The 18,405-nt window shown below is 44.2% G+C and overlaps 1 protein-coding gene across 7 annotated transcripts in view; it reads left to right on the forward strand.

Annotated features, from left to right (window-relative positions):
* Positions 1-17,853, forward strand: part of PTPRU (protein tyrosine phosphatase receptor type U) — a 369,964-nt gene extending 352,111 nt beyond the window's left edge. For all 7 annotated transcript variants that reach the window (XM_083750621.1, XM_083750620.1, XM_083750615.1 and 4 more), the window contains 3 exons: positions 464-621; positions 5,355-5,490; positions 13,682-17,853. In XM_083750621.1, the coding sequence (XP_083606747.1) occupies positions 464-621; positions 5,355-5,490; positions 13,682-13,744 (357 nt within the window). In that variant the 3' untranslated portion in view covers positions 13,745-17,853. The remainder of the gene's footprint in view (positions 1-463; positions 622-5,354; positions 5,491-13,681) is intronic.
* Positions 17,854-18,405: the final 552 nt, after the last annotated feature.

Here is an 18,405-nt window from a genome sequence, read left to right on the forward strand (position 1 = left end):
GAAGAAGAGGAGTTTGGATTTGATATCCCGCCTTTCACTCCCTTTAAAGTGTCTCAAAGCGGCTAACATTCTCCTTTCCCTTCCTCCCCCACAACAAACACTCTGCGAGGTGAGTGGGGCTGAGAGACCTCAGAGAAGTGTGACTAGCCCAAGGTCACCCAGCAGCTGCATGTGGAGGAGCGGAGACGCGAACCCGGTTCACCAGATAACAAGTCTACCACTCTTAACCACTACACTACACTGGTTGGTGGGGTGGTACCCCATTTGCCCAAGTGGACCAGCCCCCTGTCCAAAACATATGGATGGCACCAGGGTAAAGACGGCTGCCTTAGAGAGAAAAGGTCTGTGTGCACGCACACACAAACACATTGTAGGTTATAGTTCAAGATGGGTCATGTGTCTAAAAAGCCTGAAAACATCTCACCTAAGCATACTAAGGGGGGAAATGATGTGCTTTCTCTAGTTACAGGAAGGGCACCTGATGGTTCGACACTTCCAGTACCTGCGGTGGTCAGCCTACCGAGACACCCCTGATTCAAAGAAGTCCTTCCTGCATTTATTAGCCCAAGTGGATAAGTGGCAGGGGGAGAGCGGCGATGGAAGGACAATTATCCATTGTTTGTAAGTGTCACCTTGCCGGGTGGGGAGGAGGACAAGGGTCCATCCTTCTGTTTTTTTATTTTTTATTGATACAGCAAGAAAAGAAAAAAGAGAAAACACAAATACCAAATTACACACAGAAATAGCAATAGACACAGATTTTTCTTAACAAACAATAAGACATAAATTGGTCTTAACACTAAAGACCCAACCTCCTGTCTATTCCATATTTTGATGCCATATAACTTATTGCCAATACACACTTTTATTATAATTAAACCTTTTCTTAATACATCTTAATTCTTATATCTGCCTTGCAACTATTACTGAAGTTCATCGAATGCTGCAACCGAGTTTAAACTACTATATTTATATTTCAAATATTCTTTGAAAACCTCTCATTTTGAAACAAATTCCTGTTTTGATTTATTCTTTATTTTTTCTGATAGACCATCTAATTCTGCATATTCTGTCAGCTTTTGAATCCAATCTTGTACAGTGGTACCTAGGGTTAAGTACTTAATTCGTTCTGGAGGTCCGTTCTTAACATGAAACTGTTCTTAACCTGAAGCACCACTTTAGCTAATGGGGCCTCCTGCTGCCGCTGCACCACCACTGCACAATTTCTGTTCTCACCCTGAAGCAAAGTTCTTAACTCGAGGTATTATTTCTGGGTGAGCGAAGTCTGTAACCTGAAGTGTATGTAACCCAAGGTACCACAGTATAGAGGGAATTTCATTACTCTTCCGTCCTTCTCAGTTGGAAGGAGGTGGTTTCATTTTACCAAGCCACCTCCACTTCTATTACCTCTTGGTTTAATTGTTAAGAAGGATTTGCGATGCTGGTGTAATGTTGTGTTACAACAAAGTTGTTCTTTTTGTAGTATAGCCTTTGCCAACCTGGTCTCTCCAGGCTTTTGAAAGTGTGTTCATAATGGCCAACTGTTTATCATTAACAGATTTAGCTTTGTGTAGGTTCTGAGGAAGTGGTGGAAAAGTCTATTGATCCTCATATGTTGATGGTTTAAACCCCCTCCAAAAAAGGGGTGTGTGTGTGTGTGTGTGTGTGTGTGTATGGCAACTTTTATGTTTCCAGGTTGATTGGGGCAACCAGAAAGCTTTTAATAAAAAATGAATTACCATCTTGTCTGTCTTCGTTAGCCGAAGGATAATTTGGCAGTGTATTTGCAACATCCAGAGCTTTCCAGAGGGCAAAGTTGAAACAACAGAGAGACAGGAGAGAGAGAAAAAAAAAGAAGAAGAAGCAACTTCTGGCTTACAAACAGCAATCTTGCATGTGTCTGGCTAATTTGATTATATCAGGTGTAAAGGATTTATTAGCTCTGATGGGAATCCATGCCCTGCAGATTTTACAGTGTAAACTGGCAACATGCCTGAAATAATAGGGGAGTGTGGGGGAGGAGGGGGGGGAGGAAAGTCTGAGCTTCACTGGGTCTCATCACTTTACACAAAACAAAACAGGTGCTGGAGAAGGAAGGAATAAATAAATAAATAAATAAATAAATAAATAAATAAATAAAGAGATTTGCTCTGGAAGCTTGAGATAGTGCTGATGTCATTTGCAGCTGTTTAGTTTGGCTAACGTGGAGCTGTTAAAGCCTAAACCGTAACTTTAAAAGAGGGATGGGGAACGTCAGCCCCAGGGGATGAGTGCATCCCTCTGTGATGGCCTGGGATTCAGACTCGGAGGCTGAACCTGAGGAATCCCAGCCTGCACAGGATTCCCTGCCTCCAGAACCAGCTGAGCCAGGGCTGGGGCTTGAGCCTGAAGAGTCCTCACCTGTGCTGGATCCTCAGGTGCAGGCATCAGCTGAGTCTGCTCTGGTTCCTGAGGTGATGGAGGACCCATTGCCTGCAGGTGCTCCACTCTCAGCCCTGTCAGGGGAAGCGGAGGTTGCCTCTGGGTCTGGTAACCCTCCAGCCTCTCCTGAGCTGCAGAGACTCAGGCAGAAAGGCGGAGGGAACTAAGTTCTTGCAGGAAGAGTGCTCGCCTCCAGGCCAGGAGAGGCGAGTCACCTGTGGACTGGGGCCACTCTATGCCTCGGGGCAGATAAAAGCCAGCCAGCCCCAGGTTGCAGGAGCAACATTGTTGGTAGCCTGTTCCTGCCTGCACCCTGTCCTGCTCTTCTGCCAGAGTTCCTGACCTCACCCGACTCCCTGCCATGGACTCCGCTTCAGCTTTGATGGACAACCTCCATACCGCACCCTTGATCTTGGACTGGACTCAGACCTCACCGCATGGTTAACCCTTGGGACCAGCACACCCTCTTTATTTGGCCCACCCCAAGCCTTACCTGCAGATACTGAGGCTTGAAACTTATACTTCCTAAAAAAAATTCCTTCCAGTAGCACCTTAGGGACCAACTAAGTTTGTTATTGCTATGAGCTTTCGTGTGCATGCACACTATACTTCCTGCATGAAATCGTATTTTCTACCACTGAGCCATGACCTTATTTTTCTGCCATCCTTGAAAATTGCCACAGTGCAGGAAATCTGGCTCTTCATTTCCTTGTTGCAGGCTATTAGCATTTCAGATTTCTCCACAGTAGGAAGAAAGACAACGCTCCACAGGCACTGCTGTGTTCTGAGTGGACAAGATGAGATTAAAGAGATTCTCTGCAAAAATTGTGCCGGCATTCGTTGGTCTCTTCTGGAGTCACAATGTAGCGTCATTCCTGGGTGGGAACATTCTGGGGAGTGAGAAGAAATGAGGGCTGCCTCTTTGGTCAACAGGGTAGCCAGTTTTTTCTCCCAGAAAATGCAATGTACCATTCCCACCAGGCCATGTTGCAGCAAATGCAGCTCAGCTGTTCACTACCACTTGAAAGATGGCAAAGCTTTGGTGTTTTCTTATGAAAAATAAAATAATAATAGAAGAGAAGACAGAATAAGAATATCGAAACAGAAACAAAAAGGGTCTTTGATTATTTTTGTTATACAGAAACACAACACCCTCCGGCGCCTCATTTTAAATAACGGTAAGATGCAGAGCCCATTCAAAATTTTTATAGATTTCAGACCATGCTGGGAGATGATTCCTATTTCTGTATGCTATTTTTGCCCCAGCAATTCTTATGTCTGTGAGTTATTTTCCCAAGCAGTCCTGAAACTGACTTGCCCAAATACTGGATCCCTGCACTAATACAAATAATGTAATGCTTAGTATTTATATAATACTTTGCTTAAGAGTTTGAAATGCTGCATTACCACCATCATATAATAATGCTGGTATTATCCCCATTAGCAAAGTGCTCCGACTTTTGGTGGGATGAGCATTTTCCCCACCCTCTCCATTTTCTTTGGACTCCCGTCTGTATTTGCATAGGAGCAAAACAGCCCTTCTGAGTCTGCTCAACAATTTAATCTCTTAGCAAGGATTATTTCTCAATCATTGCCACCAGCCTATGTTTAATTACACCCAAGAGACAGCAAACCCCTTGATCCAGAGCCTTAAAAGTGGCTACTTTGGAAAGCCCAGGGTAATTATGCAACATGGGGAGGTGAGCGCATTCTGAGCTTAAGACCCTTTTCTAGGGAAGCAAGAAAATCTTCAGCAGCCTCTTGCATAAACCATGGCTGCAAACTTTGAAATCCTTTAGACAAAACTCAAATTAATCATTTCAACAGTTTTTACAGGGAGGAAAAAGAAACAGTGATGAAGCCTAAAACTTGGCATAACTTACTGTGATGGCTTCTGCTCTGCACTTCTTGACCCGGTTGGAATTACTAAACCAGACTTTGAGAACTTACAGATTCTTAAGAGTCCTCTGTACAAGACTTCGGCTTTGAGCTTTGGATCCAGCTGAACTTAGGTCTTATTGGTATCAATGGGGCAATCGAGTCATGTCTTGAGTATCATTGCTTTCAATGGGAATGGAGTTCAACAAACTTAGCCTCAGTCTAGTCCCCAGTTTCCACTTCTGCCATCTATATATCTGGCTTCAGTCTATTCACGTGCCTTATGCAAGGATTGGCTAGAATCTAGGGAAGCCACTGTTCCTGTGTCCTTTTCCCCCCAACGTAAAAGCCTTAAAGATTGGGCTCAAGGGCCATTTATTTATTTTGCATTGCTTCCCATACAATATCCTGAAGTGATTAATGATAAAAAACACAAACAATGAAAAACATACATAAAAAAAAAATTTCAAGTCCAAATCCCTTATGATTTGTGGAGCTTTACTTATTGAATGTAAGAAGTCTGTATAATTTCTGCTCTTCAAAGTTATCCTTTGGGTTGGGTACATGCAGTGCTTTTTTTTCTGGGGGGACAAAGGGGTACACATACCCCTAAACATTTTGTGAATCTTTGTGCTTTTGTCCATTTACTGTATTTATTTTCCCTGATTTGAACTATAAAATGGTGATTTTCTTGAGTCAAAATGAGAGTACCCCTAAACATTTTTTAAGGAAAAAGAAGCACTGGATACCTGTACATTTCCTTGGCTTGTTTCTTTCTTTCTCTCTCTCTCCACTCCTGGATAAAAAGCAGTTCACCATTCTGTTGCTGTTGTTACATTTATATCATGTCTTCCCTTCTCCTCCTATTTTTTTCTTTGCAACAACCTTGTGAGGTAGGCTAGGCTGAGGGTTAGTGACAGACCCGCTGCCACCCAGTGAGCTTCATGGCTGGGTAGGGATTTGAGCTGTAGAATCCAAGGTCCTACTCCCAATGCTGTAACCACTGGGCTGCTTTAATATGCTGACTGTTCCCTTGCATTTAATTTCTCCTGCAGAAACGGGGGAGGCCGAAGCGGCACTTACTGTGCCTGCACCATGATCTTGGAGATGATCAAGTGTCACAAGCTGGTGGACGTTTTCTTCGCTGCAAAGACCCTCCGCAACTACAAGCCAAATATGGTCGAGACCTTTGTAAGTAACAAAAGCACAGTTTCCTTTGCCTACACCTTTTGAAAATTTTGCAGCTCTGTGGAATTGGCAGGAAATGACAGAATTTTCTGCTTCTGAACTGTGGTCATGACCTTTTAGCTTGCACCACTTTTGTAAGATATGTTGGTCAATGGCTATCAACCATGGTAGCTCAAGAGAACTTCAATATTCATAGAATTATAGAGTGGGAAGGGACCCCTGACGATCATCTAGTCCAGCTTGCTGCAATGCAGGAATATGCATCTGTCCCATACGACAATCGAACCTGCATCCTTGGTGGTAATTAGCAGCAGGCTCTAACCAACTGAGCTATCCAGACTCAAGCAGCATGATGTCATTGAATACTAGTTGCTGCAGAGGGCTGTTGACTTCATGCCCTGTGGCTGGGCATCCCTAGTTGGCCACTGTGAGAAACAGGATGCTGAACTTCTGCTCTGATCTTGCAGAGTCATTTTTTTGCTAGCGGTTGGTATCATAGTCCTGACCAGGAATGAAAGAAAGCCTTGCTGTTTTCTTTAACTGGCAGGAGGTTAGTGTTGTTAGGAGCTCAGCCTACACCCGAGTAGGACCCTGGCAGAGACACATGCCTGACTGGCATGTTCTATCCCTCCTGGTCGATCATTCGGGAGCTTCATAATCTTTCTTCAGCCCGAACATCACAGCGACTGATGCCAACAGACACCAGCACACTTAGGGATCTGCAGAGTTTGTGCATCATGCGTAACAAACCTCAGAAACTCAGCATTTGGGTTAATCTACTTTATTTACATATAAACACACATGGAGCACTGAAAATGGCTCCCTCTCTCTTTAGCATCAGACAGCAAAGAGAAAAAAACAAAGGACAATAGTCCCACTTCACAGAACACAGTAACACAAACATCCTGTCTCCATCACTTCCCACTCTGTGGAGTCAAAACATATACCATCATGTGATAGACAAAAATCTCATGACTGCAGTCATGGAGCAGGAATTCTAACAAGTGTGACAATAGATGCTAGAGGAGGCTTCCATTTGTAGGGTGCTTCAGCTGGGCATGGAAGGCCCTAGGTGGACCTTCAAGGATCCCCAAGCATAAAGATAGCAGATAGGGCTGGTGGCTGAGAGCTGACCAGTTCTCTTCCCAAGAGTTTCTAAGCTCACCTTCCAAACTTTCCTCTCTCTCTCTCTAGCTCAATACATGCTTGCCAGGAGTTATCAGGGTAGAATCCAGGACCTTTATCTCTCTGTGAGATGGCCCTGCGTGGTGAGACACCACGACTGCTGCTGTTTACTGTCCCTAATTTGGCACATTATATATTGGGAAGAGCAGGTTGTGGAGGGCAATTCAACATGATGCTAAGTCATGCTGTAGATCTGAGGTGGGATCTGTTGTCAACCTGTGAGCTGCATTCCATCAAGAGAAACCTAAGGGACACATGCCACTGGTGGGTGGGACCAGAGGCAAAATGTGGATGGAACATGGGATAGGACTTTGATCATCCAGCCAGACAAAAGTCAGAAATCCAAGCAGGCAGGCAAGAGAGGAAAAGGTAAGATCTCAGTTCAAGGCACTTGAGGAGGGTATAGAGCAGGGCCAGTGAGAGGCGTGGCCTAGGGAGATGGGTGTGGCCTGTGGAGAGTTCTAAAGGTCACACAGAGATGTCTAGAAGGCCTTCTTGGCTGCAAGGAATTGCCTGAGGGCACACTATGCAGCTAGGTTGCTAAAGCTAAACGAATCTAAGTTGGGTCCGTGCCTGCATTGGACGCCTCCTGTATGCTGCTATGACTTTCATAATGGAAGGAACCACAAGGATCATCTAGTTCCACCTGCTGCAGTGCAGGAAAGTTTTGCCCAACATGGGGCTTGAACCCACAACCCTGAGATTAAGAGTCTTTTGCTCTGCCAACTGAGCTATTGAGATCAAGCCAAATCAAAATGAGGATGAGGGCAATGGTTGTACACAGTGTTAATCCTACTCAGAGTTGGCCTACTGCAATGAATGGGCATGACTAATTTAGGCCAATTCGTTTCAATGGTTCTACTCTGAGTGGAACCTAGGATGCAGCCTGTCTTGTGTGAGTAAAAGTAAAATAAAAAATAGTGCAAATATAGCACCCAGCTGTAGATGGGAGTGGGACTGTTGGGGCCGTAATTGAAAGGTACCGTATGTTTTTCTCTATAAGACGCACTTTTTCCCTCCTAAAAAGTAAGGGGAAATGTGTACGTGTCTTATGGAGCGAATGCAGGCTGCACAGCTATCCCAGAAGCCAGAACAGTGAGAGGGAGCACTGTGCAGCCCTGCGGAGGCTTTGCTAAGCCAGATCCCGCTTGCTGTCCTGGCTTCTGCCTCTTCTGGGCAGGGGGAGCCTTCATCCCGCTGCCTGGGAGAGGCTTTGCGTGGCTATCCCAGAAGCCAGATCCCTCTTGCTGTTCTGGCTGCTGGTATTCAGAATATTTTTTTTCTTGTTTTACTCCTCCAAAAACTAGGTGCGTCTTATGGTCTGGTGCATTTTATAGAGCGAAAAATACGGTATGTTTCTACCCCATTCACAGTCCATGCACTCAAAAATTTGATAAACGCTTGCAAACAAGGTAGTGGATTTGGGAGGGGTGCATTTTGGTGCAGTTCTAGAGCCAAACCCTACGGATGAACGTTTTGGTTTTCTAAGCACACTCATCTGCAATGCCGGAATCTTATTTTCTTGCTTTAAGTAGCGAGTCATGCCAGGAACAGAACTGGAATGGCGACGGCGGGGGGTGGGGGTGGAATATGACATTTGTGAAGTCTGGATTATCAAATTTCTACCTTGCAAAATGAAATGTCTTTTGGGGTGGATGTGATTGCATTAGGAATTAAAACCACAATTGGAGCAGGGGAATGGGGGGGGGGGGAGGATAGGAATTAAGTGAAAGTAATAAAAAAAATGCAAGAACTGGCACAGAGTTGGACAGCCTATTGGGCTAAATTGCAAGGTATTAACAGATGCAAACTAGTGTTTTCATCCGGAACACAATCTTTCCCCAACCTCAGCTGAACCTGCAAAGGCTGTTTCCTGAAGACTCAATTTAATGATCCACCACAGGAGTAAATGAGATCTTGTCTGTTTTGCTATTAGTAGAGTTTCACTGATTTGCACCCGCAGAGGATCTGGCCCCTGTGTGCATCCTTTCTGCTACAGAACTTTGATGTTTCAATGCTGCCATCAAGGAAAGCAACCTTCTTCTTCTTTTTCTTAATCCAAAAGCATTAGATAGTCTCTTATATAGTTGCCTTCACTCTTTGATTCTCTTCCCTTCTGGAGACCACTGGCACCTGAGGCTCTGGGCTCAGGTTTCCCCAACCCACAAGAAACTAATTGGTTTCTTGAAAAGTTGGCTGCTGCTTCCTTTGAAGTAATTGTACTTAAGAGTTTGGATGGAATGCCTTCTCTAGCAGCCAGCCAAACTTCTGTTGTTGCCTATATCTTAATTGCTCCTTCCACATGTTAAAAGCCAAGTCAGAATGATTGGGAGGGCATAGTCCGTTGCATGAACCCCTGTCTGCAGTCTGAAGTACAGGCGGCAACATTTTTGCTTGCGTCCAATTGACATGCGACCGCCTACGCGTGGGTCCTTTTGGACCTGGAAGAGGGCAGAACAGGGTGGTGGTGGGGTGGAATGGGGCATGACAGGGGGCCAGGAACAGAACCCCCATGCAAAATGGTTGTCACCTGTAGTGCAACCCAGACCCAGATTGATTTTAATTTGAAAGCAAGTTAGTAACACAAAAGTATGTTTCTTTCTAGACAATAAGAACGTAAGACTGCAGAATTAGGCATGTCATAGCCCACTAAAATCAATGAGATTGGGTGCACAAAACTCAGTTATAGGATTGGGATATGCTACACCAAAAACTAAAACCATGAGTTAATACATAGTTGAACACCACATTCTCTTATTATTTCATCTAACTGATGTGCTAACATAATTCTAAGCTTGGAAGGTCATTATAACTCTTTATCCAAAGCTCAATTGTACTATTTTGAGTAAGGGAACAAAAGTAAAAGGGGCAACCAAAATGATGAAGAAGATGGAGCAACTCTCGTATGAGAAAAGATTGCTGTGTTTGGGACTTCTTGGTTTACATATTTTAGTTTAGAGAAAATACAAGGAAGAGGTAATATGATAGGTGATGTTTTTCTCCCTCTCTTATAATGTTCATGGACCTCCAATGAAGCTGAATGTTGGAAGATTCAGGAAAGATGAAAGAAAATGTTTCTTCAAAGCAGTGCCTAGTTAAACTATGGAACTTGCTCCCATAGAGGCTGTGATGGCCACCAATTTGGGTGGCTTTAAAAGAGGACTGGATAAATTCACGGATGATACTGCTGTCGATGGCTACTAGTCATGGTGGCTCCAGTAAAGCTTCTGAACAGCAATTCCTGGAAACCATGAAGGTGGGGTGGGGAGAGTTCCAATGTGCTTGGGGTTTGCTTGCAGGTTTCCCATAGGCATCTTGTTGACCACTGTGAGAACAGGGTGCTGGACTAGATGGGCCATTGGCTTAATCTTGGAGACTGAAATCAAGAATTTTCAGAGCAATCCAATCACCCCTCCCTGGGGGGCAGGGCAGCCACAGACACATCCTGAGCCCCTCTTTCAGTTGAGCTGGGATGAGAAAGAATTTCTTTTTTTGCATTTAATGAGAAACTACCTAGTTTGCATTTTTCAAACTAACACACAAACCAAAACAGATACCCTTTGAAATTTTCACTTCTCTGAAATTTGTGGTGCAGTTCTTCCACCGCCTAGCAGAGGGATGCCTCTGCCCAGTTCAGACCCCCCTACAGCATGGCAAATCAGGGTTTGGGGTAGTTCTGCCCTGTGCTTTGGGTGGCTTGGGATGTAGCTAATTTCATGCCACAGCTATTGCTGGGCCCCAGTACACCACGTGGTACAAAATGCAGAGCAGGTGCTTCAGGGAGTGTTTATTTCTGATCAATTGGTGGCAAAATGATTGGCATTGCTATGTCCGGTCCGTTGCCTTCAGACCTAACACTGACACCAGATCATTTTCTCCAGAATATCAATCACGATCCTTATTCTTTTCGCTTTTAAGGTGCCCACAGTTCACACAGCCCCCCGACTGTGGCATAAATGTATGATAGTCTCAGACCATCCCAGTAGGAAACTCATATAATACAAAAGAATTATCCATCATATCAGCTGCAGGATATAGATAAAAGAAGAGCACTCTGCTACATAGACGACCTCTTAAAAGGAGCTGTCGTTTTTCTACTTCAGAGAAAACCCTTTCAAAATGTGGTCTTGGCTCCTCTTTCATCTCTTTCCCAGGCTGTTGCGGACTCCACTGATGCCTAAATCCTCCCCCTTCCTTCCTACTCTCCTGACATCCTAATAGCAGATCATTCTTTTGCACTCTGGCTTTCATGAGAGTTTGTTGTCTCTTTCTTTATACAGCAACGTTCCTTTCCATTTTGAAATTTGCTTTTGGACAACGAAGGTATGCAGTGAAATCTTAGCCCATCTTCCCCAGTGGACCTGAATTTTCCCAGCTGGATTCAATAGCGCTTACTTCCAAGCAAGTTCGCGTAGGATTGCAGCTACTGCAGGGCGAAAAATACCACCCCATTTCAGAGAGGCTTTTGTGGCCCTGTTCGCAGGCACCAAAGGGGGAAGAGATCAATAGCCTACCATTGCTTAGAAAAGTTATTGTTATTATTATTAATTGTTAAATTTGTATACTGCCATGTACCTGCAGATCTCAGGGCCGTTCACAACATAAAATCACAATATATTTAAAAAAACCCCACAAAGTACATAATAAAAACAATAATAAATACAAGTTAATTACCTCCGCCTTCCACAACACATTTTCAAAGGGCATTGGATGTCAATCAGCCAAAGGCCTGGTTGAAGTGGCATGTATGGTTCTTTTCCTTATGCCCATCTTGTCTTAACAACCCTGTGTGGTAAGAGATAACCATATTCAGTTATGTATGCAGATAAAGAGCTGTCAGGTTACCATTGCAAGCCCTACATAAGAGATCTCAGTACAGGAAGAGGTGAAGAGGGTTAATTTATTTGGATGGCATTTTTAAAAATTATGTGTTTGTTGTAAAATTACATATTAATGGACAAAGCAATTAATATATTCTTCATGTGTTTGAAAGGGATGCGGGTGGCACTGTGGTCTAAACCACTGAACGTAGGGCTTGCCGATCGGAAGGTTGGCAGTTCGAATCCCCGCGACGGGGTGAGCTCCCGTTGCTTGGTCCCTGCTCCTGCCAACCTAGCAGTTCGAAAGCACATGAAAGTGCAAGTAGATAGGTACCGCTCTGGCGGGAAGGTAAACGGTGTTTCCATGTGCTGCTCTGGTTCACCAGAAGCGGCTTAGTCATGCTGGCCACATGACCCGGAAGCTGTACGCCAGTTCCCTCGGACAATAAAGCAAGATGAGCGCTGCAACCCCAGAGTCAGTCACGACTGGACCTAATTGTCAGGGGTCCCTTTACCTTTACATGTATTTGAGGTTGTTTATCTCATTTTTAATGTTCGTGTTGGTGAGAGCTCCTGTCACACCTCATTACAGCATGTGGAGGATGAGGAACATGGGGGACACTGTGGTCTAAACCACTGAGCCTCTTGGGCTTGCTGATCAAAAGGTTGGCAGTTTGAATCCCCGCGATGGGGTGAGCTCCCGTTGCTCGGTCCCAGCCCTCCAACCTAGCAGTTTGAAAGCATGCTGGTGCAAGTAGATAAATAGGTATCGCTGTGGCGGGGAGGTAAATAGCATTTCTGTGTGCTCTGGTTTCCATCAAAGTGTTCCGTTGCACCAGAAGCATTTAGTCATGCTGGCCACATGACCCAGAAAGCTGTCTGTGGACAAACGCCAGCTCCCTTGGCCTGAAAGTGAGATGGGTGCTGTAACCCCATAGTCAACTTTGACTGGACCTAACCGTCCAGGGTCCTTTACCTTACCTTATGTGGAGGATGCTACATTGCCTAGTCACTGACAATAAGGAGCTACATGGACCAGTGGTCTGATTCAGTATCAGTCACCTTGCTGTGTTCCAGATCAAATGCTCATTTAGATGAGGATCCTGTTTCCCTCAGCAGCCAGCCATGGGGCCTGCAAGCAACACAAGAGGGTCATAACCCACACCCCATGTTTTTAGTGAATAGTGTTCCTCAGTGAAGTGTTTCTCAGAGACGCAGTGTTGTATTTTCATCACAGTAAACCCACTGAAATGAACAACAACAAGAAAAAATAGCAGGTCTGCTCTGAGAAGGCCTAGCATGGGTTACATACAACCCATGTTGTCTGTGACCCTGGAACTAATATATAGCTCATCACTGATCCTGACCTGGTGCCAGTCACCATCTCTTAGCCTAACTTCTCTCACTGGGTTGTTGGGGGTGCATAAAATGAGGAGAAGCAGAAATATATACACCATCTTGATCTCCTTGGAGGAAAGGTGAGATACCAATATAAAAATAAATAAAGTGATAAAGAATTAAATTGCAGTGAATTTCTCCAGCAAAGAGGTGTTTTCAGGGCCAGATTTAGGTTTGATGAGGCCCTAAGCTACTGAAGGTAATGGGGCCCTTTATATGTCCAGCTGTCCTTTGTCAACAACAAATTGTCGCTCTTTTTTGTATTGAATATATGCTATATGGTAATTTATGTACCTAATAGGTATCTAAAGCCATTTGCACATAACAAAATATGTACATCATAGGAGCCTACACAACACGAATACTGTTGCTGTATGTAGATTTTATTTATTTTTTATCTTGTATTTTGGAAATGCACATCTAGTTTTATTTCCTTTAATTTTTGGGGGGCCCCCAAGAGTGTGGGGCCTTAAGCTATAGCTTGTTTAGCTTATATGTAAATCCTGCACTGGGTGTTTACCAGCATTTTTCACAAGGCTGGGCCAGAGACAGAGGAGAAATTTGCTTGGTATGCTTTTTGCAGTGGACTGAGCTGATCTGACACTCCTGAAATTGCCTTCACTCCCAGTCAAGTTGTGCACTTTTATGATGCCGTTTTGTTGAACAAAATGTGCCCATAAGAATGTGTACCTTATGTACCAAATGCTTATTTTATGGGGAAACGCATTTGTGAATGTGCACTTTGCCCGTTCTTAACAACCCTTCTTTTCTCCTCCCCCTCCTCCTTAAAGGAACAGTACCACTTCTGCTATGACATAGCCCTGGAATACCTGGAGTCACTGGAGACCAGATAGCACCTTGCCAGAAGCGCGCAGGCAAGTGTTTGTTTTGGGTTTGTGCCAAACATGCATTTTGCATCCAGACTTTTGAGTAAGAGCAAGGAGGAGGAGGAGGAGAGAAGAGAATACAAGGAAAAGAATGAAAACTAAAAAGGCAAGATACGGGGCCATGTTGTCCATCCCCTACCTTCATCTTTCCTCCTAAGCTTCTGCTTCCACTTCTCCAGCTGCTGGCAGAGCAGAGCCTACACAAACTCATCCCATCTACAAAATGATTGTGTATGTGCCAGCCTGGAGTTTGGCACCTGTGTGTTGTTTGTGCATGTATGGACACCGGTGTGCTGGAAGAGCATCAGGCTTAATCTCCTTGTGACTGCACCAATCACAGCATAGAAAGGGATCCATGCCACCGAGACTGGGAGGAGAGCTGAAGTCCAGCATCTTTCACAACGACCACAGGAGATTTGAAGAAACAGTGGTGTTCTGAAAGCTTATAAGAAGCTCTTTGAAGGCGACCATGCAAAATCTTGGCAACCACCCTTCTGTGGGAAAGTGTGCGCCATCTTGGACTGACAGTGGAAATTGGGACGTGTACAGTTTTTCGCTCTTTGTTTATTACCCTACGTTTATTGTTTCCAGACTAATGCCTGCCTCCAAAGAGTGTTTCTGAATTTATCCCTGGTCTAACCTTACCTGTAGGAAAACACAGTGAATGAATTCTGGGGATTATCTAAGAAAAAGAAAGCACACAGGCTACTTGCTCCAAGACTAAGGTAGCCAGACCAGATTTTGTAACAACCACCATGTCTTTGTGCCTGGATACTCCACTCCAAACAGCAGAAGCTTTAGAAGGGGCTTCCCTTTTAGAGCGTCAATCCTCCAGCCCTTTCAAGGCATTTTCAAGAGGGCTTCCCCAACACTGAATCACCCCAGATATCACACCATTCTTCAGAATGTCAGCCACTAGAACTAACTCTGTCTCTATCTCAGACACATACATACAGTGGTTTCGGACACCGCCAGCAAGTGATTCAGCAGAAAGGTCTATCCTCCAAAGGGGTTTGACCATATTTCTGAGAACTGGCCAACAAATGGGGATGAGACAGATGCCAATGGCAATGCAGATCCATTTTTTTGTAAGGGTCAGGCCTGAGCTTCAGGTTGTGGGTTGGCTGTGACTTTGAGATGGAAGCAGGTCACTTGTAAATTATTTCAGCACATAGGACTAATGCGGTTCAAATTCATTTTACCTGGAAAGGTAAGCCTGCTCTCCCGGCACACAGGGACAGACACTTCCACATTTATTTTCTGTAGCTTGGTTCAGTGAATCAGAACTTTAAAAGCTTAAGTTGTGGTGGTTACCAGCAGAAGAATAAGAGAGTTGAGTGGGTAGCATTTCTTCATTCTGTGCCCTTAGCTGTGAAGTTGGGCCTGCAGCTGGAGTGTGTGTGTGTGTCAGAATCTGTGGGGCCACTTTCCTTCCCTTTCCTCCATCAACCACCTCCCACTCTGGGTAACATACTTTTCACAGATAATTAACAGAGGAGTGTCTTCCTGCAAAGAAGCTCTTCATCTCACCACTGAAGGACCCTAGTTGCAGTCTCAGTTGCTCCCCTAAAATCCTGATTGGCCAAGACACTGGCTGAACTAGCAAAGAAAGCAGAGGACTCTTGGTGGCTAGAGGTATGCAAAGGGGAACAGATGGGAGACCTATCCAGAACCCCCTTTTGTGCACATTTAGGAGGGTTACCTTATTTGGCAGCCATTCCTGGCAGTCCCCATTCATTCCCCAAATATCTGCATCATTCCAGAATGGTGATGTCGGCCAAATTGGGAGCCACCAGATTATGTGGGGATCACTATTTGTTCCACAATGCCCTGAAATGGCACAATGTTCAGGACAATCTTGGGGGGGGGGGAATAGCCTGGTTGCTGCCAGGAGGAATGAATCTTTGCACAGCTGCAGCAGCACCAAAGCTGGGGGCACAAAGTAGTAAAACTGGGGGGGGGGGAGCCCAACATCAACAAATGGGAATACCAAGATGGATGAAATGCTAAGAAATGTGAAGCAAAGAGTAGCAAAGGCAAAAGGTATTCTGAAATTGGGGTGGGGACAAGCCTCGCAGACCCCTAATGAGTACAGATTTCTAGTCATGTGATAGAAACCAGCCCTCTTTTGTATTCAGCCACTGGCTTTTGCATCCAGATGACCAATGGTGCCTCCAAGAGATTTAGGACACCACTTTCCTGCAGGGGTTAAAGACAGTTCAATAGGTCACTGTGCAAAAATGAAAACCAAAATTGTTCCTCCTAGCTAAGAGGAAGCCAAACAAGGCCTAGGGTACATTATGGCACTTATGCTGGATATCAATGCCAGAGTAGTGGGGGGAATTATTTGAGGGTGAAACTGATGGAAACCATAAGCTGAAATTAAAGGGCTCCTCTACACCTTTCTGAACATAGAGATTCATACTGAGAAATGCTACTTTTGTGAATAGCAACATGTGGCTTCCTGTGTTCAAAGCAAAGGCAACCACCATTCATTTTTCTACAAACTTTTTACAAGAGTAATTAAAAGGCTGTGCCAATGGCACTATTTCACAAGGGTGTAGAATGTGGCACTGAATTCAGCTTGCTGAGACCTTTCATCTTAGTGTGTGGTTTTTTTTAAAAAAAGAACAACAACACATGACTGAGTTCCAGTCTTCAAGATCACAGATTCATTCCTGAAATGTTTGATAAACTCTCTGAAGACAGAGGTTTTGCTGAGTTGGATTTTCAGAGACTGGCAATGGCGTTTCAGTGCTCTGCACAGCTCCCGGCCACCTCCTATGACTACAAAAATCGGAACAGATTATACAAAATGGTAAAGATTTTGGAATCCTGCAAAATTAAGAGGCATTGTGCAGATTGGGTTTATTTGCATTCTTTATATTGGTTGCCAAATCCAGCCATTCTTAGTGCAGGATTCTATTTCAGAGTACACATAGTGTCATACGGTAAGTCTCCTTGATGAAAAGTAACACAGGATGTGTCCCAAATACCAGAAAGGTGTCCTTCCTTGGGGAAAAATGTTTTATGGAAGTAGTGCTCAGAAACCTTCACCTTATACATCTAGCAAGCAAGATATAAGTCAAGCAATTATTTTGAGGATGCTTGCTAATATCCATTGTTTTCGTTACAAAGCAGTGCGGCCCTATTTATGGGGAAATAAACAGCTACTGCCATGTGCATCTCCTCTGGATCAGACACCCCAACAGTTGACGCCCATCCAAATGGAAAAGTCTGTTTACATGGCAAATAAATAAATAAAAAGCGAATAAGCATATTTTGTTTATCAAGATGTGTACACATATTGCAGCAAGCATCATCATAGAAGCATAATTCCCCTCTCTCTCACACACAGTGGGGATGCCAATTTTGATACATAACTGTTATTTTTTTTATTAAAAAAACAATTTTGCAAAAAGTTTTAATCTGCCTGAATAATGGGGCAACATTTTTTAGGCTACCAGAATGGTTTGAATCTATTAATGGCAAAGCATTGCAGCCCTGATGGCTATGAATGTCTAAAGCTGAACTGGGGCATCCATCCCTCAGATATTTTGGATCAAGGAGACTGTGCCAATGCAATCCTATGCACATTTACTCCCACTGCATTCAAGCTCTGGTGTCATGCAAACGTGCATCGGATTGCAATTCAGTTTTTTTTTAAAAAAATTATTTTAAAGGGATGCTAGATGTTCAGGTTTGGATGAGAGGAACATTTTCCCAACCTGCATGATGAAAAAAGCAGCAGTGGTTAATAAATGAACCATCCAGGTCTCTTTGCTCTGAAGTTGCGATGACACGACGGGACTTTGGGGGCTCTTTTGATATTCTCGTTCCTTACTTTCCACCATATGTTTGTTTGATACTTGTGGGAAATGACATTCTGCAGTCCCACCCACTCTGTCCATCGACACCTGGCTGTTTTGCTGATGCTCAGAAGCTTTAACTCTGTGTGTGGACTCCTGGTCGCCCGAGTAGACGTAACGGGCTGCTTCATTCATCCCACTGGAGAAACACAAATTTGTATGAAAAATGCTAATGCCTTCAATAAAGACAAGACAGTTCATACAAAAGCTATCCTTCCAAGGAATTTATATATATAAATAACCTCGGTAGAGGCAGATTGTGTAATAAACTCACGTGTCATGTGGCATCCACACATCTGTAAAAGAGAGACGCTAAACAAAAGTTGGGGTTTTGAATGGCAACAAATGTATTGAATTATTTTAACTGGATCTTCAAATGGGTAAGATTGCTATGCGAAACAGGCTATCAGAATGGTCTGAATTTATTAATCTCTAGAAATCTGAGTGATAGGAATGTGATCCCTCAGTCTCAGATTTGTTGGACGAGCTCCCATGGCTCAAGGCCTCGGAGCAGTTAATTCCCCACTCCTTGCTAGCACATTGAGGGAATTCTGAACTCTTCCCACACCCCTATAGCCATGAGGCTTTGAGTGGTTGAGCAGGGTTCCTGCCCCTACCCTCCAGCCATAAAATATTGATAGGTCTGAAGAAGCAGACCTTCATCTCCTAGAACTTGCTTCAAGGTGCTCACCAATTATTTCTCCTTGTGTCCCAGTTTACCGAACCTGACACTGTAACTTCCCCCTGCAATGGAGAACC

This window comes from Podarcis gaigeae (genome assembly GCF_964106915.1).
Source record: "Podarcis gaigeae genome assembly, chromosome: 8".
Classification (NCBI taxonomy): domain Eukaryota; kingdom Metazoa; phylum Chordata; class Lepidosauria; order Squamata; family Lacertidae; genus Podarcis; species Podarcis gaigeae.